Genomic DNA, 20,198 nt, shown 5'->3' on the forward strand with positions numbered 1-20,198 from the left:
TATACGGCGAGTATATAACAAACTCTGTATTTTGAGTGGAAATGTTAGGGGGTCGTCTTATACGCCCAGTCGTCTTATACGCCGGCAAATACGGTAACGTGACCCTACTTACAGTCTCCTCCTTTGAGTCTAATGCATAAAATAAGCTGCAAAACTACCATTCTTTAGAGCATTTTCTCAACTCGTTGAGATTTTGATTCCCAGCAATTGTGGTCAGTTTGACTCAAATAAACATAAAAACTCTCTCCATGATTGGACATTTCTTACCTCAGCAACAGTGTATTGTGTGCACTTTTTTTTTCATATTAAAGGAAGCTCTACAACTTGCTTTTATTTCATGGAACTGTTAATCTTCAAACACATACACACACACACACATTACTGTGTTGCATTCTACTGGCACTTTATTTAGCGAATCGTTATTAGTCCCCTCCCATTTTTGTTGTTACAGTAGATAATGCTGAATTCAACATTCTTATTACCACATATGCATCTGCACCAATGTTCCCCATAGCCATCTGTCATCTTGGACTTGGTAGTGTTATATGCAGAAACGGATTTTGCTGAAACTTTTATGTGGTCATTGATTTCCTTTATGGCTTCTGGGCTTTGCTTTTATGCTTTAGAAAGCACTACTCCCTCGAAATTAGGTTACCCAACTGAGAGTCAGTGGGTTCATTGCTTACAGTGCACAAAGAAGCCAACACATTTTAGCAGAGAAAAATATTTATTGGTTCCTCTGCAAAACGAAGAGACAGGAGATGAGGCTCAGATCAGTGTCCCCCAATAAAGACTTGGAGCCAATGTAAAGGATAATAATAAAGAAAAACTATACATACTTATTAATTCTAATTCAGGAGTTTTGTTTGGACAATCCTGGAGAAGACATAAAGAAATTCCCAGGGCAGGCCAAGTGGCTCAGTTGGTTAGGAGCACAAGCTCTGAGAAACAGGGATCCCCGGATAGATTCCCACATGGGCCAGTGAGCTGCGCCTGAGCTGAGCTGCTGCTGAGCTGGTGAGAGTGCCTGCTCTTAGCAGCAAGGTTTCCGGTTAGACACCCGCATGGGATGGTGGACTATGCCCACCAGCAACTAGATTGAAAGCAGTGACTGGACTTAGAGTTGAGCTTGCACCCTCTACAACTAAGACCGAAGGACAACTTGAATTGGAGCTGATGGGTCCTGGAAAAACACAATGTTCCCTTTCCTCAATTTCCCAACACTGTTCCCCTCCCCAGTTCCCCAATAAAAAAAAATCTTTAAAAAAAAGTCTTAATTTCTTTTAAAAAAGAAATTCCCAGTGGGCAGGGCCTGACTGGGTGAGATCTAGGTGCCCGGTCCAGTGCACATTACTAGGAACCCTTTGTTTCTGAACACTGTCCGCAAGGATCAGGCCTGCGCACAAAGGTTCCGGCTAGGGGCGACTTCTGGATCCCGCCCCTTTCGGGGTCAGATGTTCGTTAGCTTTCCATGCCTGCTGAGCCGGTGGGCCCAGTCTGATCCGACTGGGTTTGGTGGTCTCCAGGGCGCTGTGAAGAGGCTGGTGACAATCTCCTGAAAGGCCAAGAGCCAGACAAACAGAAAATCAGGAAGAGAAAAAAACTACCAGAGTCTGATTTCCGTGTTAGGGCCAGGTTTCAATTACAGTAGAAAAATGATTCGTCCGTTGGTGTCCTGAGGACTTGCCTCAGCCCAGCTGCAGACAAGCCTCCACCGGAGCCCGGGGAGCCCAGGAAGCATGGGAAGCACGTGCTGGCGCCCATCCTGCCGGCGTCTCTGAGGAGTCTTCCACGTCAGCGTGGCCTCCAGGGAGACGCACGGGGAGTCTGTCCCCTTCCGGGCAGCCGGCCGAAAAAGACATTTTCCAAGTCGGCCCCTTGTGCTGCCAGGGTGCGCGGTGCTGGCCGAGAGCTCCATAGTGGAGGCCTCAGCTCGTGCAGGACCCCTCCGCCCTCTACGAGGGGGACCGGGACGAGGTCAGGCATCCCAAGGGCCCGCTGGTGGGGAGCCCTTGCCGTCTGGTGATGCAGATCTGTCCAGCTTATGTTCGCGCCTATTGTCAGTCACCATCTAGTGGCCGATTGAATAGTTTCCACCTTCCGGAGCTCCAGGAAAATGAGTAACGGATGGGACTTGGCCGCGGTGCAGGAGGCAGAGTTCTGGAGCCTGCAGTGCTATCACGTTTGTCCCGGTCACGCCCGGTCTTCTGCACTTCATCCGTTCACCGGAAATGGTACTTGCAGGATTATGGGGTAGTGACCGTTGCGGCAGCTTCCAGCATGGTTGTTGGGCCTCCCAGACGAGTCGACCAGCACCCGTCGGTGCCCCTCCGCCTGCCAAATCCTATCGGGCTTGTCTCGGGGGGACGAAGTGGGTGTCCCGCGCCCGGACGCTGTCACGCTCTGGAGGAGGAGGCCACCTCGGGCGGTACTGGGAGATACCTGGAGGGCGCAACAGGCTTCGCCGCGGGCACACGTGGGTCCCGGTCTTCGAACTGGGTTTTTCTCAATATCCCAGGTCTGGCTTCCGAGGTGGAGAACGGCCCTGGTCGTACTGGGAGCTCCAGGTAGGAGATCATAGGCCAGCCGTTGTCTTTCGTGAGGCCTGGTCGTAAGAGGCATCTCCGAGGAATTTTTGCTAAGTCCGAATTTGAAGACATGGACGGACCAGCCCTGGACGTGCAGGCGAACCCAGGAGGGCGCACCCGGCCAGCCCAGCTCACGCCCTCCCGGCCACCAGACCTGGGATTGATCAGATGGCCCCAGGGAACTTCAGGGTGGCAGTGATGGGGGAGAGTCAACGGATGGGCATGACTTCAAGAGGCAACCGTGAACTGTGGACCAGCCCCATCACCAACTGCGGTGTCCAAAGAGGTTGGCTCTGGGGAGGGCAGAGCCCCAGGCTTCACCATGCTATCCACCCAGCTCTGCCCCAGCTGCTGGAGCCGCCTAACTGGGTCTGTGTACAGGGTCTCGTGCATCTTGGGCGCGGACCATGGTGCTGCCTCTGGCTCCAGCGCACGAGGGCGGCGGAGTCCTCACGCGTGCACTCCACACCCCAGAGAGCCGGTGCGGTGACCTCACCCTGCAGGCTCTGAGCTACATTATCTGTCGTCCCATTCCGGGGTTGTGGGCGGTCCTCCCCTGACGGAGCATCTCCAGTTGCTGTCTCCCTGGTCTCCCCTCGGAGCCCTCTGTACGAATTCCTGTGGCGCTCGCATTCTGCACTCCAAGCCCGAGTCGGTGGATGGCTCTGCCCATGTCCCCTCGCTGCTCTTCCCTGCCAGGAGGCAGTGAATGAAAAGCCGGGATGCAGCGGTCCGAGTCCCGTAACAAAGCAGACATTCACTCACCCTTCGACCGCATTTCCAGCGGTGGAGAGACCGCCCCACCAAACCCTCTGCTGCGCCCAGTGAGGCTCCAGGTCGTTCTTCGGTTGCCTGAGGCTGAGCAGGGGCGTTGATTCCGTCCGGAGGACCCCCTTGGACCAAAGCGGCAGTATCTGAGGAGCAGTGCCCAGTTGAGGAGGTAGGCGCACCTTTGAGTGTCTTTTGCTGCCTGTGGGCGCGAGCAAGTGTGGCACCCTCAACTTTGGGACTGCCGTTTTGCCGGTTTGTACGCGTGTCATCTTGGTTACTTTCATGAAAAACGGCAACACAAGCGCCCTGTGGACGAGACGAGCCCGAGGCGTCGCATGCTCCGGCCCCAAAGCGAGCGCTCAGGCTGCCGGTGCCCCCCACACCGCGAGCCGCTGTCCCGTTGTCCCGGTGTTTGGACGCCTGCTCCCAACGGGTTAGTCTGTAGAGTGACACCGCAGTGAGACCTCTAACGATCCGATAGAGCGTCCACAGGGCCCGGACACCCATCGGCCCTACTCGGTGCAAAACCACCCGTGTGGCTCCCATTGTGCATGTGCGGAGCCCTCTCGGCGGACTGGGTCCAGGCAGCTCTTGGCCTCCCACCGCTGAGCCTCCGCTTCTGAAGGAGGGGGTTCCGGAGGGCCCGCGTCCGGGTGGTGCTTGAATGGTTCCCCGTCACGTATTTGTAGGGACGCCATCGCACTGCTCGCTCTGTCTTAAGCTGCAGGCAGTGCAGGGAAACAAGTTGGGCCCGTCGCTTGTGAGCATCTCTGAGATGTGACAGCGAACAATGGTAGGCGTGCAGCCTCAGGGCGGACACCAATGACTGGAGGTGCTGAGACCCGGGGCGTCACAGGGTGCCTTCACGTTGGTACCGGTGGATCCCATCGTGTTTTCCCGCTGATCCAGCTGTGTTTGAAGCCTTTCCTGGACTCCTCCCCGCAGCCTCGTTTATGTCCGACCCTCCCCTGCCGGGGGCTGAACCAGCCTCAGCGTGAGGGGACGGTTCTCGCCCCAAGGCCCCCGTTGTCCCCGGACGAAGTGGCCCGGACCCCACGGGGTCCCACGTGAGCGGCACAGCATATTAGCGCGTGTGCAGGAAGTCCAGGTTTAGCACTGTGGCCTGTAGGACGAGCGCTGTGAGATACGCGGTCGCTGAGACCAGTTCGCGTTCTGGTGGTTGCCCTGTGCTTGAGGCTTCTCTGTCGAGGGCTCTGTATGTCATGGCTTCTGATGCTCCCAGTCCCCTTTCCCTGCACGCCATCTGGTGCTCTCTGTCCAGCTTCCCGCCAGGGGCTGTGCTTTTTTGATGCATGATGGGGGCCTGACCTATGATCCTAACTGTTGTGGTGTCTGGGGCCTTGGCGGGGCCCTCCTCTGCAAGTGTGCTGGCCTCAATGGCAGGTGCACATACTCTTTGTGGGCACGTTGTCAGCCTCACCGCACATGGGGTAGATTGTGGGGCTGTTTTCCTTTCTCTGTGCTGTGGGAGGCCGCCTCTATGTGTACCCCTTTGTCAGCATGCCCAGGACACCTGCCAGTGAATTTGGCTTTCCCCTACATGGCTGACTGATCCTTTCTGCCAGTAGCACCTTCTTCTCTCTGAAGACCCTGAGAAAGATGATACATACTAAGGCTCCTGGTGACTAACTGGGCTCAAATTTTAAAAGCACAGCCCAGCAGCTCTTTCTGAACAGGGGCATCTCATGCAAACCCTGCTGTAGGGAGAAGCCTGCATGCACTAAGCTTCCTGCCTCCCTCACTGAACTGCCTGCACTGTGTTCCTGCCATCTGAACCAGCCCTTATAAAAGATTTCCTGGAATTCTATTTCAACCCAGAGGACTGAGACTTTCCCTCTCCAATAGGAGCTGCAGAGCTATATCCCAATGAGCATCTTCACTGACCAATCAGATTGGCTTCATTTTCACCAATCAGGACAGTGCATTTTGGACCAACGGTGAAGATTTGGTTTGTATGAGGATGGACCAATCAGGGACTGGAGTGGGGACTTCTATCTACATAGTGAGCTCCCTGCTCTAGGTTGAAGAGCGCCCTTTGGGGGAAAGGCTGAAGGCTGTTTCCCCCTCTGGAACTGGAACACTGGGGACATCTTGCTAGAGACCTGCACAGGTAAAGGAATGGAATGGGTGGGAGCAGAGCTGTCTAGCTGGAGCACAGCTGTCTAGCTGGAGGGGCCACTTTGCCCAGAGACTGCCCAAATGCCATGGTATCACAATTGAGCTGCTAGCACTGAATAGTTTCCTTCACTGCACCCCAAATCGGAGAGTCCTTTTGGTCAATTGCCACCATGACCATTGGCTGGCATCTAGAAGATAAAGCCGTGGGTATGGTACATGCGACTAGATGCCTCATGAACTCAGTTATTGGTCTTTTAGCCACTTGATCTGTATTATAGTGACACGGTAACATCATTGAAACTGACTGGCACTATAATACATGCCAACTGGTGCTGACACCCACTGGGGTGGGGAGGGTGCTACATCTTTCAGATCAAAACCGGGGTTGTCAGCCTTCCCCTACCAAGGGCTTTGGAAACTGGAGAAACTTAAATGACCATAGCCCACCCCACCCCCCCCCTTGCTGGCAACAACCCATTGGAATGCCTGCTTACCTCCTTTCACTGGTAGTCATGGTACCAACCATGGTGACCAAAAATGACAGGGAATGAGGGTTTCATTCCAGAGAAGGGAGCCCTTTAAGACAGATCCATTGGAGAAACTAGTCTGGGGCCAGAAACTAGACATTCCAGCTGCAGTTCATCCGCTGGAAGTGAATCCTGAATTGCAGTGAATAGAGCATGTGGTGTTTGGGGCAGTGTTATTTCTACACTTTTTGGAAGTGTCCTTTTGGTCATCTACAAAATCTGAGAAACTGTTGCAAAGTATAAACTGGGCAATTCAGTTTATACTCTGTAGCAACTCAGCTACAATGGACTTGTGTTAAGATGTTAATGCAGACGTTAAAAATAAAAGTCTGGAGGGCCAGCTGAGTAGCTTAGTTGGTTAAGAGTTGGCTTAAGAGCGCGAGCTCTGCGCAACAGGGCCGCCAGTTCAATTCCCACATGGGCCAGTGACGCTGCACCCAAGCTGAGCTGTCGCTGAGCTGCCAACAGGTGGCAGGATGGCTCAGCTGATTTAACAAGATTGCCTGTTCGACTGAACTCAGCACCTTGAGCTGAGCTGCCGCCTGGATGTTTCAGTGGATAGAGCATGCACTCCTAACAAGGCTTCTGGGTTTGGCTCCCACATGGAATGGTGGCTACGCCCACCTGCAACTAAGATTAAACACAGCATCTTGAGCTACTGTTGGGAAGCCATATGGCAACTTGCACCCCCCCACAACAAAGACTGAAGAACAACTTGGCTGGTCCCCTTCCCCAATTCCCCAACACTATTCCCCTCCCACAATTCCACCACCCCCAAAAAAAAATCTTAAAAAAAGTCTGGGGCTGTAGGTAAGCTCATGTGGTTGGAGCACAGGCTCATAGCACCGGTGTTGCCAGTTTAATTCCCATATGGGCCAAGGGGCTGTGCCCTCCACACCTAGACTGAAGACAACTACTTGACTTGTAGCTGATGGGTCCTGGAAAAACACACTGTTCCCCAATAAAATTTCTAAAAAATAAGTCACTTTGACCAGCAAAGGTGTTTATTCAGGAAGAGCAGAGTTGCAATGTGGGAAATCACAGGAAAAAGTTCAACAAAGGAGATGAACGTTAGCAGGGAGAAAGGAAGTGGGAGACATTGTTTCTGAGGAAGCGAAAATTCAGGGTGGTAACTTTCTCATGGGCTGAGGGGTTGGAGCAAAACAGTGGAAACAAGCCCAATGTTTTTCATTAATGGATTTAAATGTAAACAAATTGTGGACATCCACAGAACAAAATGCTCAGCAGTAAAAGCAATAAAATATTTAACATAAATGACATCTGTGAACCTCAAAGTTATGCAGCATGAAGGAAAGAAACCATAATATAAAACAAATTACATAAAATGCAAAAAAGAAAAACTACATCAGTCTGGTTGCCGTGAGGGCAGTTTTTAGTATGAGTCCATAGGTGGTTATGATTTTGATCATTTGTTTCATGGGTGCAGATGCACCCTGTCAAAAGTAATCAACTTAAACATGTGCAGTTCCCATAGCACGTCTATGTAAAAATCGTTCAAATAGAAGTCTGGATGTTCCCACTTTTTTTCCCCAACCAGAGGTTAAGAAATATTGACTGATGCTTTGGAGAGTGCAGCCCTGCATCAGTGGCAGGAAAAATTCAAATGATCTTGTTTGTCACTGTTTCCTGCCATTTTAGTCTGCGGGGTCACAAAAGCTATATACCCAGGCTCTTCCTTGTTTTCACTTTCTAGCCTCTGCATATATATATATATATATATATATATATATATATATATATATATATATAAAAAATATATATATATAGAGGCCAGAGTGCGCACTCATCCCACACAACCAGTCAGTGGAACACCCATGGTGCACCTCTAGAACAGGGATGGCCTCTCATAGCCTGCCACCCAGTGTTCCCATACAAATTAGGGTTTGAGCCTGGCCCCTGTAGTCTTGCAACCACTCACACCAGACAAGCCAAGTCTAGACATGAAGGCACATGATTCCTTTTGTAGTAGCTGTGAAAGAGCATCCCCACAATAGTGCTCAGCATGATGTGACATCACTTGGGACAGGGGACCCAGTTAAATGTCTCAGAGAAGCATGCACCGGAGGCTGGCATGGCAGTCTACACTCCTCTTGGCTGACGTCCAGGCTGCCCTATCATCTCTCCTAGGCGGCCTTGGGCAACTGTGCAAGTTAGGCCACAAGTGGAAGCAGGTAGACCTTTGCAAGCTGCTAGCATCACCCTGAGTGCGTGTGCCCAATTAATCAGAGAGGAGGGAAGGAGCTCCCCCACCCCGAATATTTAGAAACACCTGATAGACCCTGCTGAAGCTAGCTGGTAAAGGTGAGATGGCTTCTGGCAGCGGCGTGGATCAGGCAAGGAAACCGGGTAGAATATGCAATATGGCTCCTCAAAGCTCCTGAGGAACCCAGAACTCATGGAATTGTATGAATTTCACCCCCCACCCCCACCCCTATTCTGTTTCCCTCAACAGAAAAGCACCTTCGTCCTGGGTGTATGTTCTGAGGCCAAATGAGGTCAGTTAGACTTTACACGAGGGTTTTCCCAAGTTGGGTGTGCACACATCAACCATATGAGTGAAGCTTCCATGTCCATACAGCAGACCAGTGGCCAAAGGTTTGCCCACAGCTGCTGCATGCGTGAGGTTATCTGGTGTGAAGTTTTCTGTGCTGAATGATGTGGGAGCTCTGGCTAAAGGACTTGCCACACTCGCCACACTCATAAGGCCTCTCTCCTGTGTGAACTCTCTGGTGCTGAATGAGGTTAGACTTTTGGCTGAAGGATTTCTCACACTCGTCACACTTATAAGGCCTGGCTCCTGTGTGAATTCTCCGGTGTTGATTGAGAGTGGAGCTGTGGCTAAAAGACCTCCCACACTCCCCACACTCATAGGGCCTTTCGCCCGTGTGAATTCGAAGGTGCTGAACGAGTTTGCACTTGTAGCTGAAAGACTTTCCACACTCGCTGCACTTGTAAGGCCTAGCCCCATTGTGAATTTTCTGGTGCTGAATGAGGTTGGAGCTTTGGCTGAAGGAATTCCCACACTCCCCGCACTTGTAAGGCCTGGCTCCTGTGTGCACTCGCTGGTGCTTAATGAGAGTCGAACTGTAGCTGAAGGACTTCCTACAGTCCCCACACTCGTAAGGCTTCACTCGATTGTGGATGTGCAGGTGCTGAACAAGGCGGAGCTTGTAGGTGAAGGCTTTCCCACACTCGTTGCACTTGTAAGGCCTGGCTCCCGTGTGGATTCTGTGGTGCTGGATGAGGCTGTAGCTTTGGCTGAAGGTTCTTCCACAGTCGCCGCACTCATAAGACTTCGCTGCCATCTCAGTATCCTGACAGTGACTAAGGGTGGCGCTTTGGTGGAAGGGTTTCTCGCAGTTATAAGGACTAGCCTGAGTGTGAATCTGCTGATGCTGAAAGAGTTTGTATTCATACTCACTGTGCCAGTAAGGACTAGTCCCGCTACGAAAGGCCTCCCCACCCCCATACTTGAAGCCACTGGGTGACCTAGCTTCTTTGAGAGTGGCCTGATGCTGAAGAAGACTCAACATGGCCAGGAAGTCCTTCCCCACTGCCCCACAGGTGAAGGTAAAAGGCTTCCCTGAGACGTGGAGTTGGCAGCTTGTCATCAGTGAGGCTGTGTGCGTGTCCCTCTGCAGTGCCTTCTCATCACAATGATGCTGGTGCTGGTGAAGGTTCGGGATGAACCAGGCATGTTCCCGCCAGGTCCCACAGGCATGGGATTTCTGTTCAGGATGGAACCCGTGGTCTGTTGTGAGGCACAAAATGTCTCTCCCCATCAGGACACTCTTTTCACAGGGATAAGTCTTCTGAGTGGCTGGAGTTTGACCCAGGGGCGTTTGTTCCACATTAACACTCTGCCCAGAAAGCACCTCCTCCTCCATTCCATACCAACAACCTGAAAGCACAGAAAGGCTGGAGAGTGCACATGGATTTGGGGGGAAGGGGCAGCCCCATCACTGAAAGAACGGAGGCCTGTGGTTTGTTTTCAAGATGTGAGTGTCGGGACCAGTTTGATGAAGAAAGGGCTGCTCTGTAGCACTGGGACTCTAAAAGCCACAAGAATTTGGGGGTCCCCAACTGACTCCTGTGTGTGTGGAAGTTTTTGCCCAGGCCCAAGAATATGTAGTTGCAACTGCCTAGAATGCTGTTCAGAGACTATTCCACAGATGTACACACTCCTTGCAACACATTACATGTGATGTAACAGTGGTGGTAGCCAAGGACCAGAAGTCAGTAGAAATGAGAAGTTATGGAATTGTCACAAATGGGGAAGGCAAGGGAAACAAAGTGTGGGCTTCTTGGCATCAGCGTCAACATGGTGGGCACAGGACAGGTTCCTCGTGGGTGATCTGAACATACTCTGATGTCCTACCCTCCCCCAGCTGACATTCACTGGGACCTAACCTCCTCTGAGCCTGTGGTGCTAGGGCTAGTATCATGTTCATCTGGTGAGGCATCCCAGACTCTTGTTCCCAAACCCCAGGTGAACAACCTGGGACCAGGATGATACCAGTACTAAGACAACAGGACATGTGAGAGACTAGCACTGGCCAAGAGCAATTCTGCACATTAACAGATAAACAGGAAACTAAAACTAAGTGATGGTCTCCAAAGGTAATGTAGTGGACATACCAGTTACAACAAGTGCTGGCAGATGGGGAGAAATGTCAGCTAGGAGGGAGAATAACCGGCAGCAGAAGCAGTGCCAGGTATGGGTGAGACAGTTACCCGGCCAGGGGTAGGTCAGGCAAGGTAATGATCCACCAGGCTCTCTGGGGCCGCAGGTGCAAGAAGGGGCACTTATTCAGCCCTGGATCGACCCCAGCACCGTAACGAACCTGGGAGGAAACAATGCCACAGCAAGAGTCCAAAGGGAAGGACAGGGCAGCCCTGGGAGGGGAAGCAAAGAGCAGAGTTGAGTCTGGGTCCCTGGGGAGGCTGTGAGTCTTACCCAGTGAGGTCACAAGTGCAAAGTTCTCAAGCATCACGTCATGGTACAGGCATCTCTGAGTCTCATCCAGGAGCCCCCACTCCTCCCAGGAGAAGTACACGACCACATCTTCAAAGGTCACACGGCCCTGCCATGAAAAGGAGAGGTGAAAACACAGCTCCACAAATCCATCCCCAAACGTCTGCCCCTTGCTCATAGGACTCAGGACACACCAGACCCTGGTGACACTGATGTCACTTTCTCCTCAGGAGACAGCCCACATACACATAATCTCAGTTCAGGGCCTCACCAGCCTCCAGCCAGGCAATTCCCCTGAAATCCTGTAAAGGTACCTCCCAGGTGTCCACCCAACTGTACCTCCAATGTTCACTGTAAGTCCCTAATACCAAGGACTATGGCCATCAGCTCAAATGCACTCTCCACCTGCGTATCTGTCATTGCACTCCACCACTACATCCTCAGGTACCCCTTTTGCCATGCACCTGCCCCTCCATACTCCTCATACACTGTCAAGAGTGCTAGGCACCGTCAAACATGATCCAGTACTCTACAGACCTGGTGGACCCTCAAGTCCACTGTGAAGGCCCCAGGTTGGCCTAGGATCCATGCCCTCTTCTCACTTTGTGGGGCACTGATGCCCCCTCAGCAGCCAGCCCTTTTCTTTTTAAATATTTTTATAGGGGAATTGGGGGAGGGGAACAGAGTTGGGGAATTGGGGAAGAGGACCAGCCACGTTGTTGTTCTTCAACCTTCGTTGTGGAGGGCGCCAGTCACCATTTGGCTGCCCAGCAGCAGCTAGTGGCCTCTAAGCTCAAGGTGCTGTGTTCAATCTTAGTTGCAGGTGTGCGTAACCACCATCCCATGCAGGAGTCGAACCAGCAGCCTTGTTAAGAGCACATGCTGGGGTTGGCTGAGTGGCGCGTTGGTTAGGAGTTGGCTTGGGACACCAGCTCTGAGCAGCAGGGCCAGATCCTCAGGTTCGGATCCCACATGAGGGCCAGTGATGCTGCACTCTCTACAGCTAAGATGGTGAACAACAGCTCGACCTGGAGCTGGGCTGCCATGAGTCACTGGCGACAGCGTAGGCTGCAGTGGGGTTGGCTGGCAGCGGGCGTGAGCTTTCGTGAACCGCTATGAGTGGCCCTCCCAATGGCCGGCGAGCGACTGCCTCTCCCGGGAAGAGCATTACCAACATGGGCCAGTGAAGCAACGTCCTCCACAACTAGACTAAAGAATAAAAGGACAGCAACTTTTCTGTTCCCCTCCCCAAATTTCCCAATAAAAAATCTTAAAAAAAAAAAGCACATGCTGTATCCACTGAGCCATCTGGGTGGCAGCCCAGGTCAAGGTGCTGAGTTCAGTCTTAGTTGCGGGTGGGCATAGCCCTCTACTGAACAAGCAATCTTGTTGTTACACCAGCTGAGCCATCCTGCCACCTGTTGGCAGCTAAGTGATAGACAGCTCAGCTCGGGCGCAGCTTCACTGGCCCATGTGGGAATCGAACCGGCAGCCCTGTTGCTCAGAGCTCGCGCTCTTAAGCCAACTCTTAACCAACTAAGCCACTCGGCTGGCCCCATCCCTTTTCTTTACACCTACCCTCGTTCGCAGCCCAGTCCCAGTGGCATCCTCCTCAGGGATGTTAACTGCTAGGGCTGCCACAGCCCAGTACAAAGTACCAGTCACACTGGATATCACACTAAGAACCTCATTCTAGACCTTTACACCCAGCTGCCTCCAGTCAGTGTTTTCTACAATAGGACAGACGCTGAGCATCTCTTCACTGGAAATGACTCCCACTGTTTCTAAAACCCTTGGGGGAAGGGGGTGTCTCATCACCGATCCCTCCCATTGTCTTCCTCACTCCAAGAACTTGGTCCACCCCACCTGGACTTTGTGGCAGCATTCTCACAACTACATGAAACATGTAAAGGCAGGGGTAACTACCTCCATGTTATGATTCACACACCCCTCCCTCCGCCCTTTAATGCTGTCTCCCTGTTCCAGCAGAAGGAAAAGCAACCTGTATTTCCCGCAATACTCCCAGCTCAGACTCATCTGCAAGCATTTTGTACATGCTGGTACCTCTGCCTGTAACAGCCTTATATCAAGTGCTGGATCTATGAACAGCCTGGGTTTCATGCTTTTCCAGGGTCCCAGACACCACAGGGATGGAGCGGCACACCCTCCCCTTACCTGTGTCGACAATCAGAGGAGGCAGAGGCAACCGAGGTGCGGCTCAGTGGGCTCTGATCTCCTTTGGGTCTCTGGCCACTCCTGGAGCCAGGAGACCTCAGCTGATTTTCTACACTCTGGGATTCAGGCCTCAGTGCTGACTCTTATTCAACCTCCCTCTGCAACCTCACTGTCATCATCCCTCTCCAATTTGCTCTTGTAAACAGCCTCTTAATAAGCTTTTATATCCTTACCTCAAATCATGTTTCTCCCTCAGTGAAAGGGTCCCAAGACCCCCCCAGCCTGACAATCTCAGTGCCACTCCACTTCACACACTCTGTTCCAAGGCGCTTCCAGCTCAGTTGCCCTTACATGTCTTTACACTGCCAGCCCCTCACCCAGCAATATCACCCACCAGTGCCTCACTGTCCTGGATGCCAGGACCTGAGCTGCAGGACGTGAGCAGATGCAGGGGGAATGTGCATTCACCTGAGCCGGGACCCTGAGCGTGACTGTTGCCATCGGACTCTGGGCTGTCGGGACAATGGCTCTTGTCACGCCTTCTCTGACCAGCTGTCGCATCTGGAGCCTCTGAACAGGAAACAGACCTAAGAGGAGGACGCCAGAAGTCCCACCCCAATGCAACGGCATACACGGAAGCGCCCCTCTCCTGGACCTTCATTGGCTCCTCTGGGCGATGATGTTCTCACAGCTCCATAGGCCTCCACGACAGGCCACCCCACCAACGGCGGAACCTCCCAGAACAGAGGGGAAGCAGCACTGTGCGGGATGGGCGTCCTGGCTCTTTCCTAAAGGGGCCGTGCCCAGATTCCTGGGGAGTTGCCTGCAATTGATCATATAATGTGTTAAAGCCATGATTTCAGACTCCATAAAGTATTCACAAGCTATGAGTATTCAGGTGCCCTGAAAGGCTACAAATACCCATGGACATGGGGGGGGGTGTTAAAATATAAAGCTCCAAACCACATTTGTATTAGCCCCTTTATAGTCAAGTAGACAGTCACTTCCACCACCTGTGCTCACTAACTTCTAGGGCTTTTGAAGCTGAGCCTTGTCTATTTGAGTATTAGACCAGCCGAAAGAACCTTGAGAGGAAGGGAGAAGCTTCCTCCCCCACCCCAAAAGCAATAAAGTAAATGAGAAAAAGGAACCAAACATGCTCACCAGGATCAGGATGATGCCCGTGGCACTGGCTTCAGAGGAAGGTCCAGAATAAAGTCTAGTAATAAGGATGTATGGGACTCACTGCTTGTACCTGCAAAGTACAAAGACAATGGTGCTGTCAGCGTAGACACATTACATCAATAACGCACTTGTTGACTGTTTCCTCACCCTGTCAATTCTGTCTGGAATATCCCAGAGAAATGCACATATGTCACTCCTCTGCTGTTCAACAAAAATGTCACACTCATAGGAATGTCGACAGACCAAGAGTTTCAGGGTCCAGTAGAGGAAAAACAGAAGTGGAGGTACCAGCACAAAGGAGGGGAAAGCCCCAGCCTAGTCTGTGTAAATATAAATAGTTAAGTTTACATCCAGCAACCTGTGAGTGGTAGATGATCCCTTTAAAGAAAGAACCAACTTGTGAGCAAGGACCAAGGACCCATGTGAGGGTTTCAACACTTACCCACTTTTGAGTTAGAAAGTTAGAGTGAGGAATTTCCAAGAAGTGTAATAATATCCGAATTTTAGGTAGTAAAAACTACTTCCTCCATTTAGAGGCTGATTTATCTGGCACTGAGGAAAGTAATGACAAAGAAAGAATAGTGGATAGATGATTTATTACAGGATTGTACACCTGAAACCTATGTAACTTTACTAACAATTGTCACCCCAATAAACTTTAATTAAGAAAGAAAAAAAGAATAGTGGGCCATTATCATCACATGGGAAAGTCTTTGCTCACGTTAACAAATTATCTTAAAAGGGTTAACTATTGCATTGTTCTGTACACCTGAAACTAACAATAAAAAAAAAATTTCTCTTAATTTTGTAATAATTACAAAACTATTTTCTGTAGATGAGAATCAACTAAATAAATTCTGCAGCACCCTCATGATATGGACACATGCTCAATAAATTCTGTCTAAGGCTGATCCTTCAGCTCATAATCTTATACTGAAAAAGTATCAGAGCATCCTCTTTAGTTAGCTCTTTTCCCCTCAAAATGGCAGTAAAATCACTTGATTTGTGTGCTATGTAGAGCAAACATTTTTAAAAGACAATATAAAAACTGTTGGGGCAGGCCGGCCGAGTGGCGCATTGGTTAAGAGTTGGCTTGGGATGCCAGCTCTGAGCAGCAGGGCCCCGGTTCGGATCCCACATGAGGGCCAGTGACACTGCCCTCTACAGCTAAGATGGTGAACAACAGCTCGACCTGGAGCTGGACTGCCCGTGAGTCGCCGGTGATGGCACAGGCTGCAGCCCCTGCTCCAGTGGGCTACCGTGAGCTACTGTGAGTGGCTGACAGTCAGCGTGAGCTGCCATGAGCCGCCGTCCAACGGCCGGCAAGCTATTGCCTCACCTGGGAAGAGCGCAATGATAATACCAACATGGGCCAGTGAAGCAACATCCTCTACAACTAGACTGAAGAACAAAAAGACAGCAACTTGTCAGTTCACCCTCCCCAATTCCCCAATAAAATCTAAAAAAAAAATGAGTTGGTTAGGGCTGGCCAAGTGGCTCAGTTGGTAAGAGCATGAGCTCTGAACAGCTGGGCTGCTGGTTCGATTCCCACATACGCCAGTAAGCTGTGCCCTCTACAGCTAAGATTGTGAACAACAGCTTGATCTGGAGTTGGGATCATGAGTGGCCAGCGACAGCGTAGGCTGCAGTGGGCTGCCGTAAGCTACCGCAAGTGGCCAGCAGTCTATGTGAGTGGCTGGCAGCTGGTGTGAGCTGCCATGAGTGACCATCCAATGGCTGGCGACCGACTGCCTCAGCCAGGAAGAGCGCAATGATCACAATACCAACATGGGCCAGTGAAGTGGTGTCCTCCATAATTAGACTGAAGAACAAAGGACAACAACTTGGCTGCCCCTTCCCAATTCCCCAACACTGTTTCCCTCCCCCAATTCCCCAATAAAGATAAATGCCTGTTTTTTACCTTTGTTTTTGAGGAATAACCAGTGTTCTAAAAAAATAGCTAAACATGCTCATAGTACTAGAGTGTAGATGCCCACCAGATTTTGTGCCCACTGTGCTTTCTAGTATACCTAGAGTTGCCTGACAGAACATAAGATACCCAGTTTAATTTGAATTTCAGGTGAGTAATGAGTAATTTTATAAGATATACTGTATGGGCCATATACTAAGAAAAATTCGTTGTTTTATCTGAAATTCACATTTAACTAAATATCCTGTATTTTCATTTCCTAATCTGCCAAATCTAAATATACCAGCAATGCACTATTTTAACTGGGTATAATATGTAAAACTGGCTATATTAGTTTCTTATAGCTGCTGTAATAAATTGCCATAAGTTTAGTGGCTTAAGCAACACAAATTTATTATGTTTCAGTTTTGGAAATCAGAAGACCAAAGTGAATCTCACTGGTGCCAGCAGGGCTGCCTTCCCTTCTGGGGGGCTCTAGGAAAGAAACCATTTATTGCCTTTGCCAGTTGTAGAGGCCACTCACATACTTGGCCTAATGGCCCCTTTCGATCTCAAAGCCAGCAATGGCTAGTGAGTACTTCTCACCCTACATCACTCTAACACTTTCCCTTTTTCATCATTTCTTTATGATTACACCTAGCAAACCCAGATAATCCAAGATAATCTCCCCATCTCAAGGTCAGTTGATTAGCATTCTTAATTCCATCTACTATCTTAATTCTCCTTTAGCACATAACCTAACCATTACTAAGAGGGCACTTTTCTTTTTTAAGTGGGGCAGTACTCTGCCTGCCACATTGGCCTACAAACTACAACTTCAATAACCTACAACGAACCCTCCTTCCCCCAATTATTTTCCCACATGCCACCCTCTTACTAGGAACAGCACTGGGTTATGGACCAGCATGTGGTTTTAGGACTATCATGCTGGGTCCTACTCTAGTCTTGACAGTATGGCAGCGACACCAACGACTCCATCTTCTTTGTGGGTGGTTTCTACTTTATCCTTAACCACATACTGATACCACTGGGTAGAGGAGGAGGAAAAAAAAACACCAAAAAACAGTTTCCCCTTTTCTTCAGGTTTCTATTCTGGTAGCTGCAATTTCTCCCTTATTGCTTTCATTCCAACCATTCTCCTCAGATAGACTCTTTATCTTGCTGGAAGTAAAAAGATTTTTTTATTTTCATGGTTTTATTGATCTTTAACAACTGAACATAAAGTGTACGATGTGATGAGTTTTAACATATATACATCTGTGAAGCCATCACCATCGTCAAGATAGTGAATATATGCATCACCACCCAAAATTTTCTCATAGCCCTTTACATAACATCCCTCCCTCATCCTGACCACCATTCTCAAGCAAACACTGATCTGTTTATGCTGTGACAGATCAAGTTGCATTCTCTAAAATCTTATAAATGAAATTATGATGTGTGTTCTTTGTCAGAATTCTTCCACTCAGCATCATTACTTAGAGATCCATCCATGGTTTTTGCATACATATATATTTCATTTGTTAAACTGACGTTTGGGGGAGGTAATTGGATTAAATGAGGTCACCAAGCTGGGACCCTCACAATGAGATTAGTGCCTTCATAAAATACACCAGAGAACTTGTTCTTCCTGTCTTTCCACCATATGAAGACACAAGGCCATCTGAAAGCCAGGAATAGAGACCTCATCAAGAATCAAACCAGTTTGCACCTTGATCTTGGAATTCCCATCTTCCAGAACTGTGAGAAATCAATTCCTGTTCATTAAGCCACCCAGTCCTGAGAATGCAGGTGGAACCCTCAGCCTGCTAATCCAGGTGTGACTCAGCCTTAAACAGTTCCTCGCAGGCACAACAAACCCCAGCTGTCCCGAATATTCCCAGCCCAGTCGCACGTCCGTGCCTTTGCACATGCCAGTTCCTCGCCTGTAACCCTCTCTCACACCTATTTACACCCCCAACAGTAAAAGTAAACATTCCCAGTCACTATAAAAAAATAGGACCCCATCTAACTAGCGCCTCACCGTCCTGGACGCCAGGGGCCCGGGCTGCAGGGCGTGAGCAGGTTCCCCGCACCCCAGGCTTTAGGATTAGGGTGGAGTGAGGGCGGTTGAGGACCCGGGAGACTTGCACTTACCTGAGCCGCGTCCATCGGCCAGGCCGCCGCCATCCCGGCCTGTGGGCGGAGCGGGGCCGGGAGCGGGTTGGCGGTTCTTATCCAAGGGGCCATCTTAGGCGGCGCTGCGGCCGAATTCCCACACTCGCCTTTGTGGGACGACGACCCCTCTGACTCCTTCTCTGTCGGGTCCCCAACCACGACCCCGCACTCCTGAAATCTCCACCCTGATGAACACACCCGAGCAGCCAAAATGACCGCCGGGAGGAGGACACAGGAAGTCCCACCCCACTCTAGATTCTGAGCCCCCATTGGCTCAGCAAGGCTGCCATTTGACGCAGAGCATACAAGCTGCATACAGGCACTCGGGCTCTGACCTCCCCTAGAAACTTTTAAACCCCTGAGAGGAGGGGCGCTGGGAAAAGGCGTCTTTGGGTGTGAGGGCTTAAAATGGTCTCCATCCCTTCTTAAAGGGGCAGAACTCAGGTTTCTGGGGGGCTGTTGTGTATTGCTTGCCCTTACCCAAGTTTTTGTGGCTGAAAAAGGGGCCACATACTAAACCTGACAAGCTAGGGGAGTCCCGCATGGCAAGCCCTATAAACCCAGAGACCGAAATTCACCACATAGGATGGCCTGAACATCAAAATCCCTAACTAGAAGTAGGTCATGGACAGTAGCCACAACCTTGGCCTGTAGCTCCTTTGACACAGGTCAGATCTTTACCTTAAGTGAGCCTGTCAATTGTCTTTTTTTTTGCATCTAAGATAACATAATCTTGGAATGTCAGAGTAACCCCTTTTTTCAGACTCCCCTCCCTACACAACCTGTCATACCAGCGCAGGAAACTACAAAATCCTTCATTGTTGTTCTTGTCCCTTGATTACCATCTCTATGTGTTGTAAAATGCTATTAACTATCCTGTACCCACCAATGTAAAAGAGAAATCTGTCTCTCCAATTTACTTTTTATTCAATTGCAGAGATTTTTCTGCTTTGCTTTCTACCACCTCCTTACCTACCACCAGTGGACTTCATGTAAGCTTTCTCCTTTGATTCTAATGTATAAAAAAAGTTGCTAAACCTCCATTTTCTGCAATATTTTCTCATTCCCTTGATATTTCACTTCCTGGCAACTGTCATCAGTTTGGCTCAAATAAACTCATAAGCTTTCTCTTAGGCTGAATGTTTTTTCGTCGACAGCTCAGAGACGTATTATCTTAGACGCCATGATTTTCAGCTCGCTCCCAGAGGCAAAACATTATTTCAGATGGCCCCAAAGGCTACAGATCCAAATGCATGTATTCTGTAGTATTTAACATCCACTGATGTTTCAACCAGGACTATTTCCATTACCACCTTTGAATCACTATATATAGTCATTGTTAATAGCTTTCTGTAATTTTGCATGCTGGGAACCTTAAGACAGGATTGTAATGGTGGCACTAAATCTAAGATTTAGATTTCTGGTCTTTTTTTTTCTTTTTTCTTAAAGATTTTATTGGGGAATTGGGGGAGGGGAACAATGTTGAGGACTTGGGAGAGGGCACCAGTCAAGTTGTTGTTCTTTAATCTTCGTTGTGGAACGTGCCAGTCACCATCTGGCTGCCGTCAGCAGCTTGTGGCCTCTAAGCTCAAAGTGCTGTGTTCAGTCTTAGTTGTGGGTGGGCGTAGCCATCATCCCATGCAGGAGTTGAAGAAGCAACCTTGTTGTTAAGAGTGCACGCTCTATCCAATGAGTCATCTGGGCGGCAGCTCAGCTCAAGGTGCTGAGTT

At 50.0% G+C, this 20,198-nt stretch overlaps 1 protein-coding gene across 1 annotated transcript; it reads right to left on the reverse strand.

Annotated features, from left to right (window-relative positions):
* Positions 1-7,817: 7,817 nt before the first annotated feature.
* Positions 7,818-18,700, reverse strand: LOC109375697 (zinc finger protein 551-like). Its single transcript, XM_019631196.1, has 5 exons — positions 18,448-18,700; positions 14,361-14,451; positions 13,665-14,019; positions 11,004-11,130; positions 7,818-9,947 (listed from the first exon to the last, which is right to left on the reverse strand). The coding sequence occupies exons 3-5, from the start codon at positions 13,824-13,826 to the stop codon at positions 8,671-8,673; spliced, it is 1,566 nt and encodes a 521-aa protein (XP_019486741.1). The 5' UTR covers positions 13,827-14,019; positions 14,361-14,451; positions 18,448-18,700; the 3' UTR covers positions 7,818-8,670.
* Between the last annotated feature and the right edge of the window lie 1,498 nt (positions 18,701-20,198).

Source organism: Hipposideros armiger, unplaced genomic scaffold, assembly GCF_001890085.2.
Source record: "Hipposideros armiger isolate ML-2016 unplaced genomic scaffold, ASM189008v1 scaffold_986, whole genome shotgun sequence".
In the NCBI taxonomy this organism is placed as follows: Eukaryota; Metazoa; Chordata; class Mammalia; order Chiroptera; family Hipposideridae; genus Hipposideros; species Hipposideros armiger.